Source organism: Octopus bimaculoides, chromosome 26, assembly GCF_046866305.1.
Source record: "Octopus bimaculoides isolate indiv1 chromosome 26, ASM4686630v1, whole genome shotgun sequence".
Classification (NCBI taxonomy): Eukaryota; Metazoa; Mollusca; class Cephalopoda; order Octopoda; family Octopodidae; genus Octopus; species Octopus bimaculoides.
The window spans coordinates 16,966,245-16,993,394 of NC_142953.1; the positions used below are offsets into that span (position 1 = coordinate 16,966,245).

Sequence of the window (27,150 nt, forward strand, 5' to 3'; positions counted from 1 at the left end):
GCCAATATGAGGTCACTTGGCAGAATCACCAGAGAATAGAAATTAAAACTAGCAGGTCACACATATTCCAGCAACGGAATAACACTTTTCTCAAACAGCTTTCAGATGGATCTCACCGGAGGGAAAAAGGAAATGAGAAGGACCAAAAACTACATGGTGCAGAACATTTGCAATCGATATGAAAGAGCCCTATATCACATGGTTAGATGCAGAGGAAACTGCATTATTACACCCTAAACATCTGAGAGACACTACAGCTACCACCTCCACAATACCCAACACTACCACATCACACAACATCAGTGACGCTACTTTCTACTACCACCACCTCTCATTTTTTAGGAGCACTCTGTCAGTTACGACGATGGGGCTCCCAGCTGATATGATCAACAGAACAGCTTGTTCATGAAATTAATGTGCAAGTGGCTGAGTACTCCACAGACACGTGTGCCCATAACATAGTTCTCAGGGAGAGATTCAGCATGACACAGAGCGTGACAAAACTGGCCCTTTGAAATACAGGTTGAACTCAGTTTGGCCAGCTGAGTGGACTGGAGCAACGTGGATTAAAGTGTCACAACACGTCACTGGGAATTAAACTCATGACCTTACGATCGTGAGCCGATTGCCATAACCACTAAGCCACGTGCCTTCACCACCACCACACATTACATGATACTATAGATCAGTAAACCTACCACCCCTGCCACAACATTACACCACAACTACTCCACCATCATCCCCAGTAAAAACCAAAGAACAGCAGGGAAGATGCTTGACTTACAGAGTTATGGTCGTAGAGTGTTCGAATCACGGGATGGTTTTCCATGGTTTGTTGTGGTGTTTCCATAGCAATGATCTCAGCAGGTGTAGCACTTTTGGCCAGCATCCTCTCCACATCCAAAATCTGGAAAGACAGAAAAAGAAATCAGACAAAATAGAAATAAACAAAGCAGGAACAACATTACACCCACACACCCACTCACACTCTTGCTCTCCACTCATTACTGCCTGCACAAGTTATTTGTGGTATTTTAGTATTTTCAGTCACTGGATAGCGGCCATACTGGGGCACCACTTTGAAGAATTTCAGTTGAACAAATTGACCCCCAGTACTTAAGGCTTTCGTTAAGTTTGGTGCTTGTTCCACTGGTCTCTTTCTGGGGGAGGGGTATGACAAACACAGACACACAGATATACATACATACACAAACACACATATATATAAATATATACAGGGTGATTGAAAAGTAACTCCCTATCTTAAAATACTTATAAGGACAGGTTTTAGTATGAGGTTTTATTTAAAATAGGATATGGACTCCAGATGTTGCCACCAGCTTCTTGAGTCGCCCAGGAACTGCATGAAGTGATTTCACCAGGAACCTTGTGGAACGGAAGATATAACTTCTCGTATTCGCCTTTCAAGTTCTTCCAAAGTCTTTGACTTGGTGCAGTAGACTTGTTCCTTTAACCAATCCCAAAGAAAAAAATCACAGGCTGTTAAGTCGGGACTCTTCGCTGGCCACACGTGTATACTACAATGACCCATTCACCTCCTGCGGAAGTGGGCATTCAGCCATTCACGAACGACAAGGACAATACGATTACAAATTAAATTCTCACACTTCAAAAATCAAACATAAAATGTTTGAGAAAAAAATTACAATTAATAAATAATTTTCCAAGTATTTTATAATAGGGAGTTACTTTTCAATCACCCTGTATATAAAAATGGACTTCCACACAGTTTCCATCGACTGAATTTACTCAGAAGACATTGGTCAGCATAGGGCTGCAATAGAAGACACATGTCCTAGGTGCCATGATGTGGGACTGAACTTGACATCAGTTGGTTGGGAAATCAACTTCTTAACCACACAGTTATATATATATATATATATATATATATAATTAAAAGGGTAAAGGTTTATCAATTTATTAATAAATTAACAATTAATAATTTTTACCAAGCCCTTCGGTATGTAAACACCATTATCGGTGGAGAACTTATTTAAAAGTTCTTATACATTTATAAACATAATTAAGGGATCAGCAAACAGTTGCTTCACCACATACCGAAGTTCAGAAATAGCAGCTAAAAAGCTTTTTAGCTGCTATTTCTGAACTTCAGTATGTGGTGAAGCAACTGTTTGCTGATCCCTTAATTATGTATATATATATATATATATATATATATATATATCCATATGCACATTAAATGATGATGATAACAACATAGATAGGTTTCAGAAAACTCCAGCAAGTTTCTTTACCTTAATGGAAGCATCCTCTGATCCTGTGGCTATCAGTTGACCTGCAACAACAAAAATATTCTTAAATTGGAAACAAAAAAAAAAAACAACACCCCCTCACAAATCATTTTTTTAAAACTAAATATATTTGCCATCACTACCAACTAGCACCAATCAGGTCACGAAATACAGCACCATGTGATTTTTAGAATAAAAATATATGAACTGCCAGAAGTGATATTATTAATACTCTTTACTCTCTCTTTATTTGTTTCAGTCATTTGACTGTGGCCATGCTGGAGCACCGTCTTTAGTCGAAGAAATTGAGCTCAGGACTTATTCTTTGTAAGCCTAGTACTTATTCTATCAGTCTCTTTTGCCAAACTGCTAGGTTACGGGGACATAAACACACCAGCATCGGTTGTCAAGCTATGTTGGGGGGACAAACACAGATACACAAACACACACAAATATATATACATATACGACGGGCTTCTTTCAGTTTCTGTCTACCAAATCCACTCACAAGGCTTTGGTCGGCCCGAATCTATAGTAGAAGACTCTTGCCCAAGGTGACACACAGTGGGATTGAACCCGGAACCATGAGGTTGGTAAGCAAGCTACTTGCCACACAGCCACTCCTGCGCCTATAATGTTTAATTTGATTCATTTAGATTTTTCATTTCATTTTATTCCAGTATGAAGACATCTGAAGCCATTCCATATTTCCCTTCTATCTTCTTTGATGAAGTTCTCTAAGCAATTTCGTTGCTTTCTTATTTTTTCATGTCTTAACATTTTAAATACATACATACATACATGTGTGTGAGTGTGTGTGTACACACACACACACACACACACACACACACACATATATATATATATATATATATATATATATATATATATATATATATATATATATATATACACACACATATATATATTGTTGACACTCTTAGAATTTTAAAAACTTTCGAGAGAATGAGAAATAATTCTTTTTTCTGAATACAAGATCTTGAAGCTAGAAATAATAGCAATGTAAACATTCAGTCAAAATACCCAATTGGATAGAAAATTTCAAACCCTATATAACATGCTGTTCTTTATAGTTTTAATGCTAGTATGGGTGGGATGGTTTTACAAGAGCCAACCAGGCCGAAGCCTGCACCAGACTCCTGTGACTGTTTTGGCAAGGTTTTTACAGCTGGATGCCCTTCCGAACACCAACCACTTTACAGTGTGCACTGGGTGCTTTTAAGTGGCACCTACACTGACAGGGTCACAAAGTACTTGCAAGACAAAAAAAAAAAAATAAATATTAGCAACGGAAAAAGTATTAGTACCAGAGGGCAATTTTTGTAAGCAACTTAACCTGAATGTATTGTTAATTTGTTCTGAGAAGACCTCTCATACAGATGCACGGTGCTAAGAACACACATGTATGCATATCATTAGCAGACAAGAACTGTCTGTTATGGGCAGTGAGAATGTGCCACATCACGTAATTTCAGTATATGGCACATTCTCACTGACAAGTCAAGACAAGGAGACACAACATACTCAAGCTCTCTCTCCCTCTCACACACACACACACACACACACAAGCTCTCTCTCTCTCTCACACACACACACATATCCACAATGAGCTTCTTTCAGTTTTAGTCAACCAATACTACTCAAAAATTTGTTCAGCCTGAGGCTATAAAAGAAGATACTTGCCCAAAGTGCCATGCAGTGGGACTGAACCCGGAAACTTGTGGTTGGGAAGCAAACTTCTTAATTCCACAGCTGTGCCTCTTTCTATCAGACAGTAAAGTTTGATAAACTCGATTCTTTTATTTTTTTTAGTTGTTTCCGTCATGTGACTGCGGCTATGCTGGAGCACTGCCTTTAGTCAAACAAATCGGCCCCAGAACTTTGTAAGCCTAGTACTTATTCTATCATTCTCTTTTGCCGAACCACTAAGTTACAGGGATATAAACACACCAACATCAGTCTCAAGTGATGGTGGGGGACAAACACAGACACACAAATACATACATACAAAAATACATATATATATATATATGACAGGCTTCTTTCAGTTTCCATCTACCAAATCCTCTCACAAGGCTTTGGTCGGCCCGAATCTATAGTAGAAGACTCTTGCCCAAGGTGACACACAGTGGGATTGAACCCGGAACCATGAGGTTGGTAAGCAAGCTTCTTACCACACAGCCACTCCTGCACCTTGATCTAAACAAAATTTTTTAAATGGTCATGAAAGGAACGTCTTTCATCATAAGTCTGCTTGGTCTGGGCTGGCCTGTGGTTAAATGACAACAACATAAACATTTTATTTTATTTGTGGAAACTTATTGGTCACCAGAAAGAAAAGGTGATCCGTCACCAAGAGGTGGAGGTGCGATTAATATAGTGAGGAGGTGGAGGTGTGAGATTCTTAAATCAAAATCCTAGCAGACTTACCAGAATGGTGGAAAGCACCTGCACGGCATGCAGCCTTGTGAGCGGTGACATAACAAGTCTCATAGAGAGCAGCTTCAGGAGAGATGGTCTGAACTGCAAAAATAGACAACAAAAAAACAACCTACACTAAAAATTTAACAGCAATGATTGGCAAGCACAGAAAAGTGATGATGATGATGATGATGATGTGATGATGGTGATGATATCGACTCCTTACTTGTTTTTCTAAAATGCACCATAAATGTTCAACAATATTGAGATCTGGGGACTGTGGTGGCCAGATAAGATGTTCAACTTCACTAGAATGTTCCTCGTGCCATTCAGTAACAACTTTAGCTGTGTGAATTGGTGCACTATCATCCTGAAAGATTGCATTTCCATTTGGAAACAGTTCTGCAACCATAGGATGAATTTGATCAGATAAAATGCATAAATAGTCTTCACTATTAATTCTGCCATGAAGGAGAACCATTGGGCCGGTGGATTTCCAAGATATAGCCCCCCAGATCATCACAGATCCTCCTCCATGTTTAACAGTTGGAAGAAGGCAGTCTGGGTCAAATGCTTCTTTTGGCTGTCTTCACACATATACTTGGGTGGTGGTTGGAAATAAGGTAATGGATGACTCATCTGAGAAAATAACATTCTTCCACTGCTCTAGGGACCAATTCTGTAGGTTTTTACTGCACTCTAAACGCTTTGCAACATTTGTTTTTGAAAGTAGTGGTTTTCTGATTGCAGCCCTTCCATGAAATCCAGCTTCGTGCAGCTCCTGACGAACAGATTTTGTGGAAACTAGGTTCTTGAGGTGGTCATTAAGCTCTGCAATAATTTTGCGAGCTGTACTTTTGTGATCCTTTCTAACAATTCACATAAGAATCTGACGGTCCCTATCTGAAAGTTTTGGTTTTCTTCTGGAGTTTTGTTTCAATGAGGAGGTTTCTCCTTCTTTCTCAAAGACTGTCATTTCTTTCGAGACAGTACTTCTTGATACACCAAACATTTCAGCTGTTTTCATTACGCTAGCACCTGCCATATAAGCACCAACAATTTGACCTCTTTTAAAGTCTGATAGATCTGTCATTTTAATGAATTTTAATTACTTTAGCAAAACATATTAAGCAATACTAATAATAAATCAAAAAAACATTCATGGTTTTATAGCTATTTCAAAATTATGATGCTAGGCGTCTCCATTATTTTGTCCAATTCCTGTATTTGAAAATTCTTGAATCAAAGATCGAGAAGAGAATAAACCGAAAGAAGACTCTATAAACATAACTGTAGAGAGCAAATCTCTTTGCTAAAACATTAAATCTGCAAAATAAAAGTGTGAGTGTGTGCGAGTCTATATGTGTGTGTGTGTGTATATATATATATATATATATATATATATATATATATATATATATATATATATATATACACATATATATATGCTAACACACACACACACACATATATATATATATATACACCTCTCTCTCTCTCTCTATATATATATATATATATATATATATATATATACACACACATGTAAAGGTGTGTGGCCTAGTGAGTAGGCTGTTGCACTCACTGTCTCTAGATTGTGGGATCAATTCTCAGACCAGGCAGTGTGCTGTGTTTTTGAGCAAAACACTTCATTTCACATGGTTCCTGTCATCACTTTCAATCTGGGGGGGAAATGTTGGTTTGCTTGCCTTGGCAGCAAGGGTGGCGTCATTTGAAAGCTAAAACTATGCAAAAGCACATTGTGACCAGCGATGTGTAACAACATCTGATAGTCTGGTTGGTCATGTGATCACATCATGTATATACTTAAATATATATACACACACACAAACACATACATTACAGAGCAAGAGAGAGGTATATCTGTCAATGTCAATCTATCCGTCTATAAATATATATTCCTGCTGGTACACATTTACATCTGAGGAAAGAGGAAAACGAGAAAGAAACAACGGGAGAGAGAGAGAGAGAGAGAGAGAGAGAGAGAGAGAGAGAGCGAGTGGAAGAGAGATGTGTGTGAGTGTACTTACCATCTGTTTCATATTCCAGGTCTATACCAGTGCCAGGTGTGACAGCTTCTGTGGGAACCTGCTGCTGTGGGTTCTGGGCTAGAGAGAGATAGAGAGAGAAAGACAACAGGTGAGATACTGGTGCATGATAGAGGAGGAAGAGGAGGAGTACTTACACAGAGATGGAGGAAGGGGAGGCTGAGACAACAGCACAGAGTGAGGCCTTGGACTATATATTGTCTAATGCTGGCTTCTTAACCTTTTAGCATTGAGATTATTGTCAAATGTAATCCTTATTCATTCACATTGTTTCCAATTAATCAGGCATTATCTCATAAGCTTTGAGATTTCAATGATGAGATTGTTTTATTTTTAAAATGACATTGTAGGGTAGGTGCAAGAGGTTGGATCTGGCCAGTTTGAACATAAAACCAGTAGGGTTTTTGGGCCTGGTGTAGCCAGTTTAAATGCTAAAGAGTTAAGACAGTAGGGTATGATTTGAGAGAGAGAGAGATCTGATTACTGTTTCTAGCATGTTGAGTACCTGGGTAAGTACTCTCTCACTGGTTGACTTGATCATGGATAACCACCAATACCACTATCTAACATCCACGTTTCCATGCTTGCATGAGCCAGATGGAAATTGTTGAGGCAAATTTTCTACGGCTGGATGCCCTTCCTGCTGCCAATTCTCTCCTCTTTTCCAAGCAAGGTAATATTACCCCTTGGCCAAGGTGGTGACCTGGCAGAATCTACAGAGGCCAACTTTGCCTTTCATCCTTTCAGGGTCGACAAATTAAGTACCAGTTGCGTACTGGAGTCAATTTGATCGACTGTCCCCCACCCACCCACCTACCACCACCACTCCACTCTGAAATTTCAGGCTTTGTGCTTATAACAAAAAGGAATATTACTCTTTGGCCAGAAATGTTTTATCATTTATATGATGATGATGATGATGATGCTCATTCAAAATCATCATGTTATGTCTAGACAAGAGTACACACAAACGCATATATATATATATATATATATATATATATATATATATATATAATGTGTTTCTTTCAGTTTTCATCTACCAAATCCACTTATAAGGCTTTGGTTGGTTTGGGGCTAAAATAGAAGACACATGCCCAAGGTGTTGCTGTAGTAGTGTAGTAGGACCAAACCTGGGACCATTATTTGGGGAACAGGCTTTTGAATTACGTAACTATGCTTCCACCTCGTCAAGTAACTAAGTATGTGCTGCTTTGATGGCTTCTTGATTTCTCCCTACCTTATCCGTAGGTAGTTTTCTATCGTTCTATATTTTAGAGATGAGGAATTCTATACATTATTTATATTGGACGGATATGTGTCCTCATCTTGTTTGTTGTTACCACAATGTTTCGGCTGATTTACTCCCCAGCCTTCATCAGGTGTTCTGGTAGGCTTTTGAACCCAACCCTGGGTTCTTATTCCTAAGGTATTTTTTTTGTTGACATTATTATTATTATTATTATTATTATCATTATTTGCATGGGTCAGACAGAATTAGCCGAGACAGATTCTCTATGGCTGGGATGCTCCAACCCTCACCTGTTTCCAAGCAAGATATTTTCGCATGGCAAAATGTTTTTCAAGGAAGGCCAGAAATGAACAACACCGCTTATGCGACAATGAAGCTCTTTTACAGCCATGATGTACTCCTCAATCATGGTTAACCTACATCTGCCAAAACATAACCAACAGCAGCAGCGCTACCCTACACCTGATATAAAGACCATCATTAAGTCAACACCAATAGGATGACACGGTATAATATCATAGCCTTTCTATAACTGACATAGAGTATCAAGGAGCTGCTATTTCTACTTGTACAAGATAGCACAAGAAATAGTAGCCCAAGTGCCATAGCGTAGTATAAATACAGAAATAAATTTACATGCAAAAAAAGCACCCAGCCTTTTGTTTGCAAGTGTCATTATGTTATTTTGACCACTTGTAACTGTTGAACAAAGATGATGTACTAACTGACTGTTTGCAATGTTATCCTCCATACATCCTCACCACATTAGTTGACTGTAAGATTGCATTGAATGAACATCTCTTGCCTTTCCTGCAAGATGATGCATCCAATAGTGGAAAGAGTGGAGATTGTGGAAGCGTATGTGAGAACGGGTTTTGTTAAGCAAATGTGTGAAATTTTTAATGTCAAGTTTCCAGGTAAAGACTTACTGGCAAAGAGAATGATACAAATGTTGGTTAAGAAGTGGTGCATTATGGGGTCAGTGCACAGCACCCTAAAACTAAAACACTTTACAGTTCAAATACCAGAAGTTATTCAGAACATTCACCAAAGAATTACTCCAAGTCCAAAGATGTCAACATGTAAATTGACACAGCAGTCTCACATAAGCAGGAGGTCAGACCAATGCATATTGAAAAGTCTAAAGTTAAAACCATATCATTTCACATGTGAACAGCCATTAAAAGTGGATGACAAGAACAAATGAATAAATATATTTTTGTATTTGCACCATGCAATGGAACCTTGGCAAGTTTTTTTGTGTACCATCCTGTATCATCTTGATAGATGCAGACCTACTCGGAAGGATGCTGGGGAGGATCAAGGATCTATTTGGACTCTAGCTATAGACTGTGTAGAGATATTCTAGCAGACTTCAACCCTGCATGACAGGGGGGGGGGGAAATGGGTGCAGTTTAAATGTCCTCCTCAGTCATTTGTGAGTCAGCTTCTCTCTCTGTTGAACTAGTGTCTTTGAGATTGTATTCTATGGCTAGATGATGCCCTTCCTGAAGCCAACCTTTCTTGTTTCCAACTAAAGTATTTTATTCCACGTGAAACTGCCAAGTTGCTAGACATTTTCTTAATGGGGGAAAAAATTAGTGTTAGCATCAAAGAAGGGCATCTGACCACAGAAACTGCCTCATGTTTAAAGCGGTGAGCTGGCAGAAACGTTAGCACGCTGGGCGAAATGCTTAGCGGTATTTCATCTGTCTTTACATTCTGAGTTCAAATTCCGCCAAGGTCGACTTTGCCTTTCATCTTTTTGGGGTTGATAAATTAAGTACCAGTTATGCACTGGGGTCGATGTGATCGACTTAACTCCTTTGTCTGTCCTTGTTTGTCCTCTCTATGTTTAGCCCCTTGTGGGCAATAAAGAAATAAGAAACTGCCTCATGTTTTCTGATTCTGGTTTGTGTAAAATATTCTTGCTTATCACTATCATTCATATTTTGCCTCCTTTCTTGATTAACCCATTACCTACCAGTGATCTCAGATGAGATCACTTAAAAATTACAAATTTCATAATTATCTGTCAATATTTACACATATCTAACCTTTTTGCTATATCTACTAGGTATATTTCTCTGATATTCAAATGAGGTTTGCTAATTTTTCACCCAATATTTCACTTATTTCTATTTTAAATGTTATTTTGATCATTCCAGCGTGTTTCTGAGGCTGTTTTATGCTAGAAATCAAAGTTTCATAAAAAAATTCCAGTTAATAGAATTATGGGAGGTAAAGGGTTAACAAACAATTCTCATGCTTTCCCTATTAACATCAGCTTTGTCATTCATGACTCTCTCTCTCTCTTTCACACTCTATTGAACGCTTACTTTCACCATCTCTTTTCCACAGCATGACAAATTTTTTACACCACAGGAATGTATTGTTAGCATTTTAATGCAATGGATACAAACACCTTAAAACAAGATCATTTGTATGGAGAGCCAGAACAAATCTGAAGAGAGTCAGCTATCAAGAGAGTAAAAATTCAGAACCAGTGGAAGTCTTCAATACAATGTCTAGCCCTGCTCCATGTAGGTGCCAAAGAACTGCACCAACACCACCAGTGCCAGCATTCATTTTCTGCTGTTGACTCAGTGAAAGCTCTCCAGCACAGCTGAAGAGTTCATTGTTCTATTCAAAGTATACTTTAAGTGGATCTCAACAAACATCACAGGAAAAACAAATAACTCATTCTTTTTTGAAGATCCTTAATCTTGGAACAACAAATCCATACTTAGGCTGACTCATGAATGTCCTGCTCATGACTAAAAATATCTAGGTCTGGCAGTGAATAAGGGTTGTAGAGGTGAAAAGACTTGATCGTGACTAGAGAGACACACACACACACACACACACGTAGAGGGTAGATGTTTGGCTCACCACCAAAAATATCACATGGGTGCAAGTGTGGTTGTGTGATAAAGAGCTAGCTTTCCAGCCACATGGTTCTGAGTTCAGTGCCATTGCATGGCACCTTAGGCAAGTGCCTTCTACTACAGACCTGGGCTGAACAAAGCCTTGAGTAGAGTTGGTAGATGGAAATTGAAAGAAGCCCATCACATATACACATACACACGTGTGTGTATGTGTGTTTATTCCCCACCACCACTTGACAACCAGTGTTGGTTTGTTTATGTTCCTGTAACTTAAGACAGGAGGGCCACATTGCACAATGCATTTACTGATATATCATATTTCATGGCTTAAAAGACACACAAGCACGCTAACCCTATAATATTCAAACTGGCCATAGCCAGCCCAAATATTTGACCTGTTTTATGTTCATACTGGCCAGATCTGACCTCTTACACCTACACTTCAAAGTCATTCTAAAACAAACAACCACATTACTGAAATCTCAAAGCTACAAGATATCATCATCATCATTTAACGTCCATTGTCCATGCTGGTAAATGGTTGGACAGATTGAAAGGAGCTAGTAAGGCTGGGAGGGAAGGGGGGGGTCACACAAGGGTCCATTATCTGTTCAGGCTAGGTTTCTATGGTTAGATGCCCTTCCTAACATCAACCACATTACAAAGTGCAGTGGGTGCTTTTTCTGTGGCACTAGAACCTTTAACATGGCACCAGCATGAGTGCTCTTTTTTTTTCTTTTGTGGCACCAACACTTGACTCAGTTCTGCTGTGGTGAACAGGTCTTCTTGAATACAGCAATGTGCCATATATCTCAGTCCTTTGTCATCTCCTTTGTAAGGCTTTGGTATCTCTTGAGACATGCATTCAATACTTTATTGGGGCCCTTCTTAGGCAATTTCCATCCACTTCAACCCTTTCACTACCAACCTGGCTGAAACCACCCCTGGCTCTGTTGCAAAAATGTCTTGTTTTCATAAGTTTTGAATTAAAATCTTCCACCAAACCTTAGTCACAGTTTATGTTCCTAACACTAGCTGAATGATAACTAAGTGATTTTACTAAATTCTTTGTTAAAGTAATTGAGAGAAACACAGAGCATCTCAACAGGAATATAGTAACAAAAGGGTTAAAGTGATCTAAATTAACCCTTTCGTTACCAACCTGGCAGAAACCACCTCTGGCTCTGTAGTACAAATGTCTTGTCTTCATAAGTTTTGAATTAAAATCTTCCACCAAACCTTAGTCACAATTTATGTTCCTAACACTAGCTGAATGATAACTAAGTTATTTTACTAAATTCTTTCTTATATTTAAAGTAATTGAAAGAAACACAGAGCATCTCAAAATAAATACAGTAATGAAAGGGTTAAGTGATCAGCACTTTAAATAATACATGATTAATTCAAATCAATATGAATAAATAAGCATTGTATTTCATAGAGTAATCAGAGTGCTAAAGAGTTAAGCAATCTCTAATTTCAGCAGAGCATATTCAGAAGAAAAAAGATTTTAGTACAACCAAGTTTTTGGGAAGCTCAACTTTGCATTTTAGGACCCAGGGTGATTATTTTAGATATCATATTGGAAAAGATATGCTTTATATGACATCAAATACAGTGTGCGTGCGTGCGTGTAGCAATAAGGCCTTTATTTGTATCATCATCATCATCAACATTTAGCATCTGCTTTCCATGCAGGCATGGGTTAGACGGTTTGACTAAAACTGGTAAGCTGCACCAGGTTCCAGTTTGATTTGGCATGTTTTCTACAGCTGGATGCTCTTCCTGACGCCAACCACTCCAAGAGTGTAATGGGTGCTTTTTATGTGCCACTGGCATAAGTGCCAGTTATATGACACTGGCACCAGCCACATATTTTATATGTACCAACTAACTGAGTAGTTCTCTATTACGTCTTGTCTTATTCCGTTGTCCGTTTATTGCTTGTTCATTCTTGGTACTGTCCTCTACGTTCACTCATTTATTCCCAACATCTTTTTGCTGTTGATGCCTTTATTGTAAAAGACATGAAATTGTTCTGATATCTGGATGATAACTGATGAGGGAAGAGCATGCCCATGTCTTGTGTGTGATTTTTCCATGTGGTCCTTCGTTGTTCTACGTAATTTTTAAAATCTTATATACACACATAAGAAGCTTGCTTCCCAACCACATGCTTCTGGGTCCAGTCCCACTACATGGCACCTTGGGCAAGTGTCTTCTACTATAGCCTAGGGCCAACCAAAGCCTTGTAAGTGGATTTAGTAAATGGAAACTGAAAGAAGCCCATCGTGTGTGTATGTGCACATATATATATATATATATATATCATCATCATCGTTTAAAGTCCGCTTTTTATGCTGGCATGGGTTGGACGGTATGACTGAAGACTGGCGCAACAGATGGCTGCACCAGGCTCCAATCCGATCTGGCAGAGTTTCTAGAGCTGGATGCCCTTCCTAATGCCAACCACTCCGATAGTGTAGTGGGTACTTTTACGTGCCACCTGCACTGGCAATGACCTCGCTTGAATATTTTTCACATGCCACCAGCACAAGTGCCAGTAAGGCGACGCTGGTAATGATCATGCTCGAATGGTGTTTTTACGTGCCAGTCAGGCTAAATGAAATCATAATTATGGACAGTACCAGTGGCACATAAAAGGCGGCCATGCCGGAGACATGTAAAAGGCACCCACTACAGTCTTGGAGTGGTTGGTACTAGGAAGGGCATCCAGCCGTAGAAACCAAGCCAAATTCAGGTTGGAGCCTGGTACAGCTCTCCAGCTCCAGTCAAACTGTCTAGCAAATGCCAACACAGTAAGCAGATGCTAAATAATGATGATGATGATAAACACATCTGTGTGTGTCTTTGTGTCCTGTTTATCTACCACTCCACCGATTGACAACTGGCATCAGTGTATCTATGTTTCAGTAACCTAGCGGTTCGACAAAAAATGATTGATAGAAAAAGTACAAGGCTTTAAAAAGCATTAAGTACTGGGGCTGATCCATTTCATTAAAACTTCTTCAAGTGCATTGCCCTAGCTAGGCTGCAGTGCAATGATTGAAACAATGAACACTATTCAATTTTTTTTCTCCGTGTTTTTCTCCTTGTCTCCGTATTCTTTCTGTTGAAGAGCGTAGCTCGAAACGTCAAAGACTTTCCGTATTCCCGAGCGTCATACTAATATATACTTTTGTTATTTACACCACCTGTCCTCGTCTGTTGTTATTTTTTGTATAATCTCCCATATATATATATATATATATATATATATATAGAAAATATACAGGGTAGGAAAATTATAGAAATTCTTCTAGCAGTGGCTAGCATGTATAAAGTAGTCAATAGACAATCTATATTTTTCTCATATAAAATTAGTGAACATTTAAACACAAAAGAGGTGACCCTAACAGGACACCTTACATGTAAGGTGTCCTGTTAGGGTCACCTCTTTTGTGTTTAAATGTACACTAATTTTATATATATATATAAATATATATATATATGTATGTAATATAATTTTTCTGAACCTTGAGATTTTTCAATATGCTTAGCCACTGGTTTTAAATTGATATTAATCAAATTAATATCAAATTTTTCACTCTTATTATTTAAATTTATATGTATATATACACACAATAAATTTAAAAAATGTATGGTAAATAAACAATTGACATAACATATACTGAATGTAAACATGGATGGAAGACAAACAGAAGATCTGTGTCTCCTGTTCGTTTTTACATTCATTATATGTTATGTCGTTTGTTTATTTATCATACATTTTTTCATTTATTGTGTATGTATATATATATATATATATGTATATATATATATATACACACTTTATTTAAAAGCAGCAGAAATATAACAAAAAAAACTGTTACTCCGAGTTTCATGTTCCCGTTCATTGGACAGTTATATATATATATATACACACCGTGTATATATATGCAACACACCGAATTTACACACACACACACTTTTACTTGTTTTAGTCATTGTAGTGGGTGCCTTTTACATGTCTCCGGCATGGGCGCCTTTTATGTGCCACTGGTACTGTCCATAATTATGATTTCATTTAGCCTGACTGGCACGTAAAAAACACCATTCGAGCATTAGAGTTTTAGTCATTAGAGCACCACCTTGAAAATTTTTTAGCTGAATGAATCAACCAGAGTGCTTTTTGTTTTTCAAAGCCTTGTACTTATTCCATTGGTTTGCTTTGCTGAACCGTTAAGTTACAGAGACATAAACATACTAACACCAGTTATCAAGCAGTGGTGGGGAACAAACACAGACACAAAGACACGCACACACACATGTATAATATACATACATACAAAGATGGGATGGTCACTAAAGGAGAATCATCACAAGTCTGTTGGAAAAGGGTTGACCTGAACAACAAGAGGCTCCTACACCACCGCTGCCCTCACCAGCTGACTTTAGCATCGGCGGGGGTGGGGGGTGGCAGCGTACTTTATCTACTTCCTCAGCTGACACTGCTCTACAAACCAACATTTCTCAAGTGTCGGTAATGGACAGCAGACAGTTTGGCAGAAAGCCAACGCTAACAACCACTTCAACCAGAATAACCACTCTCAACTTTATTATTATTATCATGAAGCCGTAACTAGCTCTTAATATCCAATATCAAATATACATACACATGTTAAATATACATACATGTATACATACACACACACACACACATATATATATATGCACAAACACACACACATGGACACATACATAAATACACACACAAATCTACACAAACCAGCAAACACAACCAGACTCACACCTACCTATAGTATGTATTCTGTAAGTCTGTCAGATTTTCTGAATATAAAAAGAATGTAAATATAAGATTTCCTTCTGGGACACTGATCAAACACACACACACACACATCTGCCACTCCCACTCTCTTATTTCCATTGTTATACACCAGTATTTCTCACATTACTCCCTCCTCCTCTACCATTCATTGTTGACATTCATCTCTCTCTCTCTCCCTCTTCTACCACTCTTCCTCCCATCACATCACTCATGCCATTTCTATTCAATCTCCTTACCAACAACCATCATGCAGCAATCTCTCTCTCTCTTCCTCTACTCTCCTCTCTATTACCCCATTTTCTCCTGCCTTCTGCTATCCCTCTCTCTTCTATCTATTAGGGAAGAAAGAAAAGATCTGGTCCTAGTGAACAAACAAACAGGGGCAACACAGAGTAGGGAGTTCTCTTTAGTCTCTAAAGCTGGTGCCACAATAAAATGCACCCACCCTGGACACTCTATAAAGTGGTTGGGGATAGAAAAGATATTAAGCTATAGAAAAACATGTTGAAATGGAATATAGAAGCAGGATGTGGTCCCTGACCAGCCTAGGAGGGGCAGTAAATCTGAATAGCTATTGATTCAGAGTGTGGTGATTTGTGTAAGCCAAGCTAGCGTGAAATAACAGACATAAAATTTATTATGATGATATACACACACAACATTAATTTCCTCTTGCTCCCTTCCTCTCACTTACACACACACACACACACAGGGCATTAATTTTCTCTCACCCTCTCACACAAACACATCACTAATTTTTTCTTGCTCTCAAAACACACACACTGCTGCTGTTCTGCCGCTGCCACCACCATCATCTCCACTTTTCCATGCTTGCATGAGCTGAATGGTGTTTATTGAGGCCGGTTTTCTATAGCAGCCATTCCTTCCTGTAGCTAACCTGTATCTGTTTCCAAGCCAGACAACATTTCCCTGTGGCCAGACATGTTTTTCATGGAAGACTGGAAACAAACAACTTCACTTGCATGAAGCTGGTTTACAACCATCAAAAGATGTCCAGACAAGGGACACAAACACACATAGAATCTACGTAGTAAATGTACAAACATGGCAAATTTCATTATTTTCCTGTGGACTCAAAAAACAATGATGAACAGCCTTAATTAATTTTTGAAGTGTCAACATCACTTTGGTCAATCTCAGAGAAACAAGTAACCAATCTGTTTATCATCATCATCATCATTTAATGTCCATGACTATGATTTCACTTGACTTGACAGGTCTTCACAAGCACAGCATATCACCCAACATTTGAAGGATGCTTTTAACATGCCAGTTACACGACACTGGCATAAGCCATGACTACGATCTCACTTTGCTTGATGGTCTCGGTTACTTGTCATTGCTTCTGTAAGGCCCAACATTCGAAGATTGTGCTTCACCACCTTGTCCCATGTCTTCCTGGGTCTACCTCTTCCACAGGTTCCCTCCACCATTAGAGTGTGACACTTCTTCACACAGCTGTCCTCATCCATATGCATCACATGACTATACCAGTGAAGTCGTCTCTTTTGCACACCACATCTGATGCCTCTTATGCCCAACTTTTCTTTCAGGACACTTACACTCTGTCATGCATGCACACTGACATTACACATCCAGTGAAGCTTGTATACACAACAAATCCAGTAGCTACAGAGAACTGGGTCTACTGATTTGCAGGTAATAAGTATTTAACATTTTATTGAATATCAGCAGCCTGTCTACAGGGATCTCAGTCCACACAGTTTCAAGGCATGATACATGTAAATCCATATAGTAGATATACAAATATGGAAAATTTAAATATACATACAAATATAATTTTAAAAAATGGAGAAAAAGACACCAAGAAGAAACAGCAACATGATGACGTAGCACATGTAAAGTATTAATAAGGCACTCAGAGAAGGAAAAGAGTGGTTGTTTTACGTTTCGAGCATAGCTCTTCTTCAGGAAAAGGAAACATAGGAAAGTCCAAAGGAAAAAAAAAAGTCCAATAGTCCACATTTTTGAAATGTATATATAAAACTATAGGCACAGCAAGACTGTGTGGCAAGAAGCTTGCTTCCCAACCATATGGTTCCGGGTTCAGTCCCACTGTGTGGCACCTTGAGTAAGTGCCTTGTACTATAGCCTTGGGCCAACCAAAGCCTTATGAGTGGATTTGGTAGATGGAAACTGAAAGAAGCTCACTGTGTGTGTGTGTGTATATATATATATATGTGTGTGTGTGTGTGTGTGTGTCTGTGTCTGTGTTGTCCTCGCCACCATTGCTTGACAACTGGCGTTGGTGTGTTTACATCCCCATAACTTAGCGGTTCAGCAAAAGAGACAATAGAATAAGTACCAGACTTACATAGAATAAGTCCTGGAGGTTGATTTGTTCGATTAAAAAGGTGGTGCTCCAGCATGGCCGCAGTCAAATGACTGAAACAAGAAAACAAAAGGAAAAGCACATCAAACAGGCTTTTTTCAGTTTCCATCTACCAAATCCACTCACAAGGTTTTGGTTGGCCCAAGACTATGCATGAAGATACTTTCCCAAGATGCTGTGCAGTGGGATTGAACCAAAAGGCTTCTTAATCACACTGCCGTGTCCAGAATGTCATGGCACTGCATACTCTCTCTCACATACACACACACACCACTAGTGTAGCTGGGTTGGGGGTGCGATTCCCTCCGGGCAGCACTTTTGAGTCTGCTATAGGTAATATGTGTTTTTTGTGGGGGTCTGGGGGTGGCAAATGGAAGGGCCACCCCAGGTGGCACACACACTAGCTACACTAGTGACATACACATACTTTTGTCTCCAGCAAAACATAAAATCCACATACATACCTTCTTCAGTTTTAAGTCCAATCTGTAATAATTTCATCAAACGGTCCGAGGGTGGACAGGCTGGATAACATCGGACAGTCGTAGCAAGGCTGGATGCAATTGTTTGATGACCATCATAAAACAGCTGGCTACAAGAGAAGGTAAACAGTTACTCCTAAATAGGTGTTGACACAAGAGCAGGCCTGGCCAATACGAATTACATTATGGGCCACTTAAATCAGAGAAAGTTTTTTGAGGGCCACTTGTGTACTGACTGAATTGAAAGCATTTTTCTCTCTCATGCTATTATTACAAAAATGAATGAATAATCGTTGATTCAACATGAAATATTATCGTTGTAGAAACAGTAGTATCTTTCTTTTTTACTTTTCTTTACAATCTTTAAATTTTGATAACATTTTTAAAATGTTTGTTTAAATAAATTCATTTCAAGAAGGTATCAAGCAGGCCACAGGATAAAAGTCTGTGGGCTGCATGTAGCTCACGGGCCTCAGGTTGGCCAGCCCTGCACAAGAGGAAGCTTTACACAGGTGATCTTTCTAACAGAAATAACAACTAAATCTCCCTCAATCTTCACTTTACCTCTCTTAACCCATTAAGTCTCAGAGTATTTAAATTTCTGAATATTACTTTTAAATTTTTACAAATGATTGAAAATAGGTTAAAATGAAAAAAATAATTATTAAAACTCCTTTACTTCAAGTAGAAATGGAAATACTCAGTGTCCTATTTATAGGACACTGAGACAATGTGATATAGCTTATTTAATGTTCTCATTTAGTGTCCTATTTATAGGACAGTGGGACTTAATGGGTTAACCTTTTGCCTGTCCTGTGTATCATATGTGATACAAGGGACATATTTCCCTGGTATCCATATATGACACACATTCCCAATTTTGTTCAACCACCAGAGTAACTTGACCCTTAAGAAATCACTCAGAACTTACAAAACAAGGGCTCGTGAAAAGTCTGAAGACAAGCATGGACATTTAGGACAAACTTGTGAAAATGATTTAGCAGGCAAATGGTTAAAGATGAATGAATATATTGGATGACTCATAACTCAGTTTTGGAAACAACATGATAGGACAGCCATGGTTAGAATGTCAGTCAGGCTGGACAATAAATATTCATCATAGAAAACATCACCATCACTGAAAATCAACAGTAAATGAGTTTCAGCAATAGCTGGGAAGTTAACCTTGTGATGGACTAGTGACCCATCCAGTGGTGGTGGTTGTGGTGGCAGGGGAGTTGTAATTTCTGTCATTTATATGCCATGGAAACCAAATTAAGCTCCAGACTTAGAGCCCTTGGGCACATGACGGATCTAAGTCCTGATCCTTTTGTACCCGTATTTCTAATAAAATACACTGCACCTTTTTAAAATTAATTTTGAAAAGAATGAAGAATTTAGCGAAATAACTTTGTTATTATTAAGCTGATGCTTGGAATATAAACATGAAATGTTGATGGCAGTTTCTAGTTTACATTACTTAAAACAAGTATCTTGTATCATACAGCCAGGGTGTTTTCAGATGGGTTAAAAGCAAGTATCTATTGTTCAAGTTCTAGATTTTAGAAGGAAAGTTCACAAGTGCAAAGCAGCTGACCTTTATGACTATACAAGTTTTGATTTATTTTTCTGTCCCAAACAACTATATCAGGCAAACTATGTAGACATTTTTGGAAGGAGCGTTCCATTAATATTTCTTGCATTGAAGGTGGTAATCTGGCAGAAACATTAGCATGCTGGGCGAAATGCTTAAGCAGTATTTCGTCTGTCTTTACGTTCTGAGATCAAATTCCACCGAGGTCAACTTTGCTTTTCATCCTTTCAGGGGGTGGGGTCTGTACATATTTTTTCAATAACAGAGTATGGGATGTTTATATCTTTTATCTTTTACACGTGACAGTCACTAGGCTGCGGCCATGCTGGGGCACTGCCTTGAAGACTTTTAGTTGAATGAATTGACATCAGTATGTATTTTTTTAAAGTCTGGTACTTATTCTACCAGAAACTACAGCCTGGAAGACAAGCCTCATCTGAGGACGTCCTGCAAATGCTGGTGGAACAAAATCCCATCATAACTGTTGAGGAAATAGCAGAGAAGCTTGGATTTGGTCATTCAACCATTTATCAACACCTGCATGCCATCAGAAAAGTCAGCAAATTGGGTGAATCGTGTGCAGAGTGAATATGTGCTCTTCTTTGCAGTCATGTCTCATGAACGAACCTTTTTTGGACTGAATAGTAACTGATGCTGAGAATTGGGTTCTGTATAAAAATGTCAAGTGCTGAAGAGAAAGGAGAAACACCAGCACCTCAGTCTAAAGCAGGTCTTCACCCACGTAAGGTGTTGTTATCTGTTTGGTAGGATATGAAAGGCTTAGTTCACTTTGAACTTATAAACCGAAACCAAACTATAACAAAGGAGATCTACTGTGAGCAGCTTGAGTAACTTAAGCCAGCGCTAGAAGTACAACGACCATCTTTGGTTTCAAGACGAAAGGTGTTCTTCCATCAACGATCATTTGGATGGAAAAAATATGAACTCTGTAAACGAGATGAGAACAGTACAGAAGGAGTATTTTTCATCACGGACAGGTGAATTTTGGAAGAGGGGCCTTGCAAGTCTACCAGATAGATGGAAGAACATTGTAGAAAATGAAGGAGAGTATATTTTAGATTAAAAAAGAACTTAGTTTATCTTAATTTTGAAAAATAAAAGAAATTTAAAAAAACATTATTTATGGGATGACTCAATACATACAATGGGTTTCTTTCAGTTTCTGTCTACCAAATACACTCACAAGGCTTTGGTCAGCCTAAGGCTATAATGGAAAGCACTTGCCCAAGGTGCCATGCAAGCTTCTTACCACACATCCACGCCTATATATATATATATATATATATATATATATATGGGAGAATATACAAATAATAACAACAGACGAGGACAGGTGGTGTAAATAACAAAAGTATATATTAGTATGACGCTCGGGAATACGGAAAGTCTTTGACGTTTCGAGCTACGCTCTTCAACAGAAAGAATACGGAGACAAGGAGAAAAACACGGATATATATATATATATATATATATCATCATCATTTAACATCTGCCTTCCATGCTAGCATGCGTTGGACGATTTGACTGAGGACTGGTGAACCGGATGGCTACACCAGGCTCCAATCTGATTTGGCAGAGTTTCTACAGCTGGATGCCCTTCCTAACGACAACCACTCCGAGAGTGTAGTGGGTGCTATATATATATATGTATACACACACACACACACACATATATATATATATATATATATATATATATATATCATCATCATTTAACATCTGCTTTCCATGCTAGCATGCGTTGGACGATTTGACTGAGGACTGGTGAACCGGATGGCTACACCAGGCTCCAATCTGATTTGGCAGAGTTTCTACAGCTGGATGCCCTTCCTAACGACAACCACTCCGAGAGTGTAGTGGGTGCTATATATATATATGTATACACACACACACACATATATATATATATATATATATATATATATATATATATATATATATATATATATATATATATATGCCAGCATGGAAGGTGAACATTAAATAATGATGGCATAAACACATGACAGGCTTCTTTTCAGTTTCTGTCAACCAGATCTACTCACAAGGCTTTGGCCAGTCCCAGGCTATAGTAGAAGACTCTTGAACAAGGTGCCACACAGTAGGACTGAACCCAGAACCATGTGAATGAGAAGAAGCTTCTTACCACACACTCATGCATTCTATACACTCTTGCAATCTCTACTCACCACACTTCCAGTCCTTCTTCCCCCCCTTCTACTTGTCTCATACATTGAGAGTCCACTGAGACACTTCATCACCACTATTTTTATCTTTCTTATTTCTTTATTGCCCACAAGGACAGACAAAGGGTTTAAGTCGATTACATCGACCCCAGTGCGTAACTGGTACTTAAAATATCGACTCCGAAAGGATGAAAGGCAAAGTCGACCTTGGCGGAATTTGAACTCAGAACATAATGGCAGATGAAATACCGTTAAGCATTTTGCCCAGTGTGCTAAAGTTTCTGCCAGCTCACCTATTTTTATCTTTCTGTTACCCACTTCAATTACCTTCACCCTTTCTTCTAAAACGTGAGGCATCATGTATCTCCTCCACAGCAAGAAACTTGTTCTGCCTCAGTCCTTTCCTTCATGCATAACCCCTTTATCTCCTAGCATAAAGCAACCCTTCTGGAATTCATACTCTTGCAAGCTGCATGGCACTTGAGTAGTACTGGTAGCACAAAAATAGCATTGTGTTTGGCATCAGAAAGAGCATCCAGCTGTAGAAACCTTGCTAAAGCAGACACTGGAGCATGAGGCAGTCATGGATTCTGTCAAACTATTCAACCCATGCCAGAATGTTAAACTGACGTTAAATGATAAAGATGTATTTTCAATAACAGAGTATGTATGTGTGTATATATAATTCTAAATCACTTTTCAGTGTTATATATACATATATTATATTAGAGGAAATGTATATATACCTGCTAACTCAGACGCCTAATACGGATCCCTAGCTCCTGCCTTAGCTGTGAACTGGGAACCTAACGGATGACCAATTATAGCACTTATGCAGTGAACCTATTTTAGATCAGTGGTTCCCAAACCGTTGCAGGCTGCCCACCCCGGCTCCACCAAAAACAGACCACTTTCTGCAGCAAAGTCGAAACAACTGTTTCACAAACAAAAGTTAACATAATTAATCCATTATTTTGGAAGTTGGTTTTTTACATCCATTGCCTCATTTCGGCCACCCCATTATCACCCAACTTTTCTTCAACGCCCTCCTGAGGCCTTCCCCCGCCACACGGAAGCGGGGTGGGGGCAGTACCGCCCACTTTGGGAACCACTGGTTTAGATCAGCAGTGAACTAAACTCCTCATATTCTTTATATTGAACACACAGGCAACTGATGGAACAAAGCAAAGTGTTTCGTTATAAACACACTTCATTCTTTATCGTTAATTTTAAGAGAAAATTCTTATATCTCATGTTCATTCTATTCCAAATTCTTATTCCCCTTTACTCATTCGTGTTTTATATTTGAATGAATTAAGCGCTCTCAGTTCGTGTTATTTGCGTTGAAACACAATCGTCAAAATAAACATGCAAAGGAGAGAGACAAAAAAAAACATTAACTATTTCAATGTTACCCATCATTAAATAGATTGTATGCGTTTATGTAATCTGTTGAGATAAAGGCTTTGTTGGTTATTTACGTTTTAAAAGTTTGTCGAACAGACTAAATTATTTTGCCGTGAGGAAGAGCAAGAAGTACGTTTTCAACAGTCCATTTAACATACCTTACGTACCTTGAAGCACACAATTTCTATGTTTATCTCTATGTGTGTGTGTGTTTGTGTGTGCATACACAGTATTTTCCGACATGCAAGTCGACGAGGTACCAAGTGTAAACATTCAAACATCGTCACTGCCAAACAGTGCATTTCACATGGAATTTTTGGTCCTCCTAAGTCGCCTTGGTGTATAAGTCAAAATACCTTTTTTGGCTGTAAATTTTGGTCTGAAAAATTTGGTTTGTATGTCGGAAAGTACGGCGTCTTTGTACCATAAGTTACAGAAAAGTTCAACGTTTTGTGCAGGTCCATTCTGCATACTTCACCTATCTTGAAATACATAACTTCAATATATATATATATATATATATATAACATAAACAAATCAACGGGGGTGGAAATTTTTGAATAATGTCAGAGGTCCAAGGAAGGTAAGTTGAAGATTAACCGAGGGAGAAAGAAAACATGACGCTGGTCAGAGTTAGAGGTTGTGTTAAATAAATTAAAGAGCGAAATAAATACTTGAAATCAATAAAAACAATAGATAAAGTTCTACTGAATCTACCTGACAATCAGCCGGTATAAATTTTCACGAACTTTCGCTTCTATATCACCCATTTTGTTAAAAAAAACAATCACGTGGAAGATTTGTAAACAGATTCAAAACTTGCTGGAAAAGACAGATTTAAACCGAGCGGTGAATAGCGAAAAAGAGTCTCCTGTTATCTAAAATCCCGGTTCAAGAAAAATGTTTTATCGCTTCTAGGTAATTTTAGTAATATAATTCGTAAAATATTTTCTAAAGCGTAATAAGCAGCAACGCAGTGGAGAGATATAGTCTATGAAATCAAGTAACAGACGATCGAAATCTGAAAAAATAGAGTTAAACACGGCATGATACATGGAGACATAACGGAATAACACAAGTAGATCATAGGGCACTCTACCGACTTTGTTACGGGGTGACGAGAAAAAGAGGTAAGTTCGAAATTAGAACTTACGATATGACCATTAACTAAATGGTTGATCTTGCCTGCTGGATATCGCGGCTAAATCTCTTTTAAACGAGTAAAGAACAAGTCGTATGCACCCTTAAAAAGATAGATTAGTCTCGGTTGGAATACCTTTGATGTCAGTTTAATTAGGATTTATTTATTTATTGTCTGAAGGATTGCACGAAAACAACAAAGTCTGACTTTGTCAGCTTCAAACAAATATTGTTGGATTATTCAACTGTAAGCGCCCGTACCGGTATAACGTAAATGCGTCCGTGCCGATTCTACGCTAGAAGCACCCAGTACACTATGCAAAGTGGCTGGTGTTAGAAAGGGCATCCAGCCGTAGAAATCATGCCAAAACAGACAAATGGAACCCAGCAAGCTCAGCTTATCAACTTCTGTCAAACCATTCAACCCATGCCAGCATGGAGAATGGACGTTAGATGATGATGATGATTGTTTGTGTGTGTGTGTGTGTGTGTGTAATACCCCTGTAAACAAACCGGTAGTATATTTATCGTTAACTATGTTATATGCTACACCGAAAAATTTGTAAGGAACAAGGAAATACCATAAAGCAAAGTCCCATGTTAAAATAATGTTAGTGTTAATCCTTTGTCTGTTAAAATCCCTTTCATAAATTTGTCTTAAACATTCATGCTCGTTTTCAAACTTTCAGTTAACCCTCGTTTCATACGTTCTGAGTAACATAAAGCTTTTCTTTCTTAAGTCCTAAGTTATTCTGTGGGTTAAAAAAAAAATGGGAATCATCCTCATCATTTAATGTCTGTTTTCCATGCTGGCATGGGTTGGACAGTTTGACCGTAGCTGGCAAGCTGGGGAGCTGCACAAGGCTCCAATTGTCTTTTTTGATATGGTTTCTATGGCTGGATGCCTTTCTTAATGCCTATCACTTTACAGAGTGTACCGGGTGCTTTTTATGTGACAGCAGCACCAGTGCTTTATCCACAACACCAGTATGGGTGCTTTATACTTGTCATCACCACAAGTGCTTTTTATGTGGCACCATCACACATATATAATGCATGGATGCTTGGGAAATATATATAATGTATGTAACATGATACACAGGACAGATAAAGGGTTAACATCATTAATATAGTTGTGATCATCAAGAAATCTAATTAGAAATAATTATGTGGTAAGAAAAATACAAAATTAGCTTAATAGCTTATTTATTTTATTTATTTCTTTATGCTCATCATGTCTGTGAGTAATTAACTTAGATACATATTTTTTGTTACTAATTACACATTATTAAGTATCAGTTAAAAGCTTTGGTACTCTCTTTTACTTGTTTCAGTCATCTGACTGTGGCCATGCTGGAGCACTGCCTTTTTCAGTCGAGCAAATCGACCCCAGGACCTATTCTTCGTAAGCCTAGTACTTATTCTATCGGTCTCTTTTGCCGAACCGCTAAGTTACGGAGACATAAACACACAAGCATCAGTTGTCAAGCGATGTTGGGGGGGGGGGGATAAACACAGACACACAAACACACACACACATATGTATATATATACATATACATATATACAACGGGCTTCTTTCAGTTTCCGTCTACCAAATCCACTCACAAGACTTTGGTTGGCCCAAGGCTATAGTAGAAGACACTTGCCCAAGGTGCCATGCAGTGGGGACTGAACCCAGAAGCACGTGGTTGGTAAGCAAGTTACTTACCACACAGCCACTTGAGAAAAGACAGAGAACAAAGAGGATTTCATTGAAAAATTCAGGCCAGTAGCTTTGACGGTTGCAGAGATTTAAGATTTTGACCAGGGTGAATGCAAAGATAGAGGTTTGTTGGCTCTTGGCTGGGACTGGCCCTAGGGTTGCTGGCGCCCCAGGCAAGCAGAATTTTGGCATGTACAAGCTGACAATCATGGAAATTTCCTTGTCTTTGTTACACCCTCCTTGGTGCTCCCTAGCACATGATACCCTGGGCAACTGCTCAAGTTGCCGGTACCTTGAGCCAGCCCTGCTCTTGGCATTGGTACTGCACACATCCATATGATATCCAGTAGATCTGTTCAGGTTATAAAACCTACTTCATGTGATACATTGTAGAGACAGTTGGTAATAAACCTTGCTTTGTTGGGGGGATACTTTCAACAAGTTATATCATCACGCTTAGGCTTGACA

At 38.6% G+C, this 27,150-nt stretch overlaps 1 protein-coding gene across 5 annotated transcripts in view; it reads right to left on the minus strand.

Annotated features, from left to right (window-relative positions):
• Positions 1 to 27,150, minus strand: part of LOC106882355 (cleavage stimulation factor subunit 1) — a 60,648-nt gene that overhangs the window by 24,946 nt on the left and 8,552 nt on the right. For 2 of the 5 annotated variants that reach the window (XM_014933009.3, XM_052977016.2), the window contains 5 exons: positions 18,612 to 18,739; positions 6,767 to 6,844; positions 4,725 to 4,817; positions 2,277 to 2,317; positions 785 to 907 (listed from right to left, as the gene is read on the minus strand). In XM_014933009.3, coding sequence (XP_014788495.1) covers positions 785 to 907; positions 2,277 to 2,317; positions 4,725 to 4,817; positions 6,767 to 6,844; positions 18,612 to 18,648 — 372 coding nt within the window. In that variant the 5' untranslated portion in view covers positions 18,649 to 18,739. Of the gene's footprint in view, positions 1 to 784; positions 908 to 2,276; positions 2,318 to 4,724; positions 4,818 to 6,766; positions 6,845 to 18,129; positions 18,200 to 18,611; positions 18,740 to 24,554; positions 24,709 to 24,990; positions 25,017 to 27,150 lie in introns of those variants that run through there. The other 3 variants (XM_014933008.3, XM_089342859.1, XM_089342860.1) reach the window with 3 other exon arrangements.